The sequence below is a fragment of the Tupaia chinensis genome, unplaced genomic scaffold, assembly GCF_000334495.1.
Source record: "Tupaia chinensis unplaced genomic scaffold, TupChi_1.0 Scaffold148012_1, whole genome shotgun sequence".
NCBI lineage: Eukaryota > Metazoa > Chordata > Mammalia > Scandentia > Tupaiidae > Tupaia > Tupaia belangeri.
In genome coordinates this window covers 1830129-1832739 of record NW_006207862.1, presented here as the reverse complement: position 1 = coordinate 1832739, position 2611 = coordinate 1830129, and the positions used below count along the sequence as shown (strand labels likewise).

Here is a 2611-nt window from a genome sequence, read left to right as displayed (position 1 = left end):
GTAGGGAAGGCTATGTAGCCAGAGAGTGAAAGGAACTTGGGGAACTTTTACCATGTTCTCAAAGTGGAGTGGCTCTGCTCGGGGCTGGGCAGGGGACAGGCAGAAGTTGCTCTGGCACAGGTAGCCTGACCCAATCAGACAGTGGTGGGGGGGTGGACCAGGAAAGCCTGGGGTGACTGGGGTGGCCCCGGGGCACAGTATAGGAAAAACCAGTGGCACTGGGGACCCCAGTGTCTGGCCTTTTCAGGTCCTGCAGCTCCAGAGCCACCCAAGCCCCTTCCCTTTTGCCTGAGTGGCTCAGCCCCTGGACTAGCACTTGCATGAAGTGACTTGGCTGTCAGATGTGGCCAGGAGTGAGGGGGACATTCAGGCAGGCCACCAGGAGCTCCCCTGGCACAGACCGGACAGTGTCAGGAACAGGTGCTTGTGCCCCGCCACCCCAGACCCCCTGCTCAATGCAGACCCACCATGGCCAATCACATAATAAACATATATTTATAGATGTACAATTTCAGAATTCGAATTCAAGAAATACAACTTTTCAGGGGATCCGTTAGGATCTATGTTCTTATTGCACGTGGCTCAGCCCGTCTAGGGACGTCTACCAAGACCAGTCAGGTGGTGGGGGCAGAGCACCAGGGCCACCGTGGTGGGGTACTCTGGCCCACGTCCAGTTCTTATGATCTCTCTGGGCCGGGGCCGCTTCACTTCAGGGTGGACCTTGTTTAAAAACCAGATTTGACATTTCTTTACCAAACTTCCTTTCCCAGCAAGAATCCTATTTGTTGGGGAACTTCGGAAAAAAAAAAAAAGAGCCAAGAGAAAATTTGGAGGGTAGTTGTCATCTCCTGACTGGCAGCGTGGGGAAGTAAGGCTTTGGAAGACAGCAGGCTCGACGACATGCCCGCCACCACAGGAAAAGGCGGGAAAACACAAATTCCAAATGGATCGGTCTGAACTGTGGGAATAAATAAAACCTCCCTCCTGCCCCTGGCAGCAGTTGCTGTTTTGAGAAAAATCCTCATCTGAAGGTGAGGGTACAAAAATCGTCCCGGTCCAGTTGTGTCCTTTGTCCAGCGTGCACGAACAGGCCTGGGGGAGTCGCATCCTTGGAGGTGGAGACAGAGGCACCCTCCATCACTGCTTCTCTTCAGGAGCTGGGCTGCCACCCCGGGGTCCTGGGCACCACCTGCTGATTCCTGGTGGAAGAGCTTTCTGGAGTCCTTGGTGCATGACTTAGGAGAAACCAGTGGCAAGGTGGAGCTGTGCCCTGCGGCACCTATAAGGCAAAGCCCTCTCTGGGACTGTAGGGTGGGACAGTGGGCAGGCAAAAGCCGGCCCGGCCCCCTCAACCCCTGCTGTGTGTGTGGGCAGGGCACAGAAGGGCTCCTGGGCACCAGGACAAAGAGCCCACCTGAGCTGGCCAAAAGGGAGGGGCAGCTTGAGGGGGTGGTCTCTCCTTGGCAGGCCCTGTACGGGGCCTCTACCATGACCCAATACTGACCTGGAGTGGCCCTGAGGGGCATCCCCACCCCCCATGGTCTGCTCCTTTCCAGCTTCACCACGAACCTGGCAACCTGCAGAAATTGTCTATGGTTTTACACTATCATGATTACTGCTGTCATCCAAACCAGGCTGGGGTTGGGGGAACTTCAAAAGCATATGAGGAGGCTTTCCTTACACTGTCAGTTATGGCTAATGTCTAGCTTTTGAAGGACCCAGGTGTCTTCCCCAAATAGGCCTTGTTTTCTAAACACGAAGAAATTCAGCTAAACAACTTAACCAAACCCCTGCATAGTTTAAATAGTAGACTATATATATATATCTTTATATATGCCTATTTACATATAAATAGATATATATACATATAGATGTATCTATAAATTACATTCTATAGAGAGTTCTTTCCTCCTCTCTGTCCTTGGCCATCACCCCTGACTCCCTTCTGAGGGTGACCGCAGAGGGTTCCTGGGAGGGGGAAGAAGGGCAGTCAGGCACCCCCTCCCTTGGGCCCTCCCACAGACGTTTTCTCCAAGTTTTACATTCTATTTTCGTTGCCATGGTTTCCGTATCCTAGGAGAGAGCTGATGGAGCCTCTGCTGGCCCAGGGAGGAAGGGAGGGAAGCAGCCCCGTGGCAGGTTTCTGTCTGTCCTAAGAGCTTTCTGCATTACTGGGTGAGAGAGGGCAGCTGTGCGGCGTTCGGCCTCCAATTCCATTTTAATTTTTTTTCTTTGTGTGTCTTTCCTTAAACATACAGTTCATCACCTTGGCTCAGTGCATGTCACCAAAAATTCTCCAGGGATTTCATAGTCTGGGGAGGAGAGTGGTAACAGTTAGCTGGCACAAACAAGCAGGCCTCCCTGCCTCTGCGCTGCGGGCTCCCCCCGCCCACTCTGCCGCACTCTCTTGAGGCTCTAGCAAATGGCCTCCCAGCAGAGTCTGCAGCTGGATCCTTGCAGAAGAGACACAGGAAAGGGGGGGCAAGATCCCAACACAGAAGAGACCCTTTTATGGGCTCTGCCCACACTGCTCTGGGTGTGGTCCAAGCTTTGCCCCCTGGCAGTTGCTGGGCATAGAGCCCATGACCCACACACAGGGGCCAGCTACTTT

General features: G+C 53.5%; 1 protein-coding gene across 2 annotated transcripts in view; it reads right to left on the bottom strand.

Moving 5' to 3' along the window:
- Positions 1-471: 471 nt before the first annotated feature.
- DNAJB12 (DnaJ heat shock protein family (Hsp40) member B12) overlaps positions 472-2611 on the bottom strand; it is a 22522-nt gene continuing 20382 nt past the window's right edge. For both annotated transcript variants that reach the window (XM_027768891.1, XM_027768890.1), the window contains exon 9: positions 472-2312. Coding sequence is in view for 1 of the 2 variants with exons in the window: in XM_027768890.1 (XP_027624691.1) it covers positions 2283-2312 (30 nt within the window). In the remaining variant the exon portion in view is untranslated. The remainder of the gene's footprint in view (positions 2313-2611) is intronic.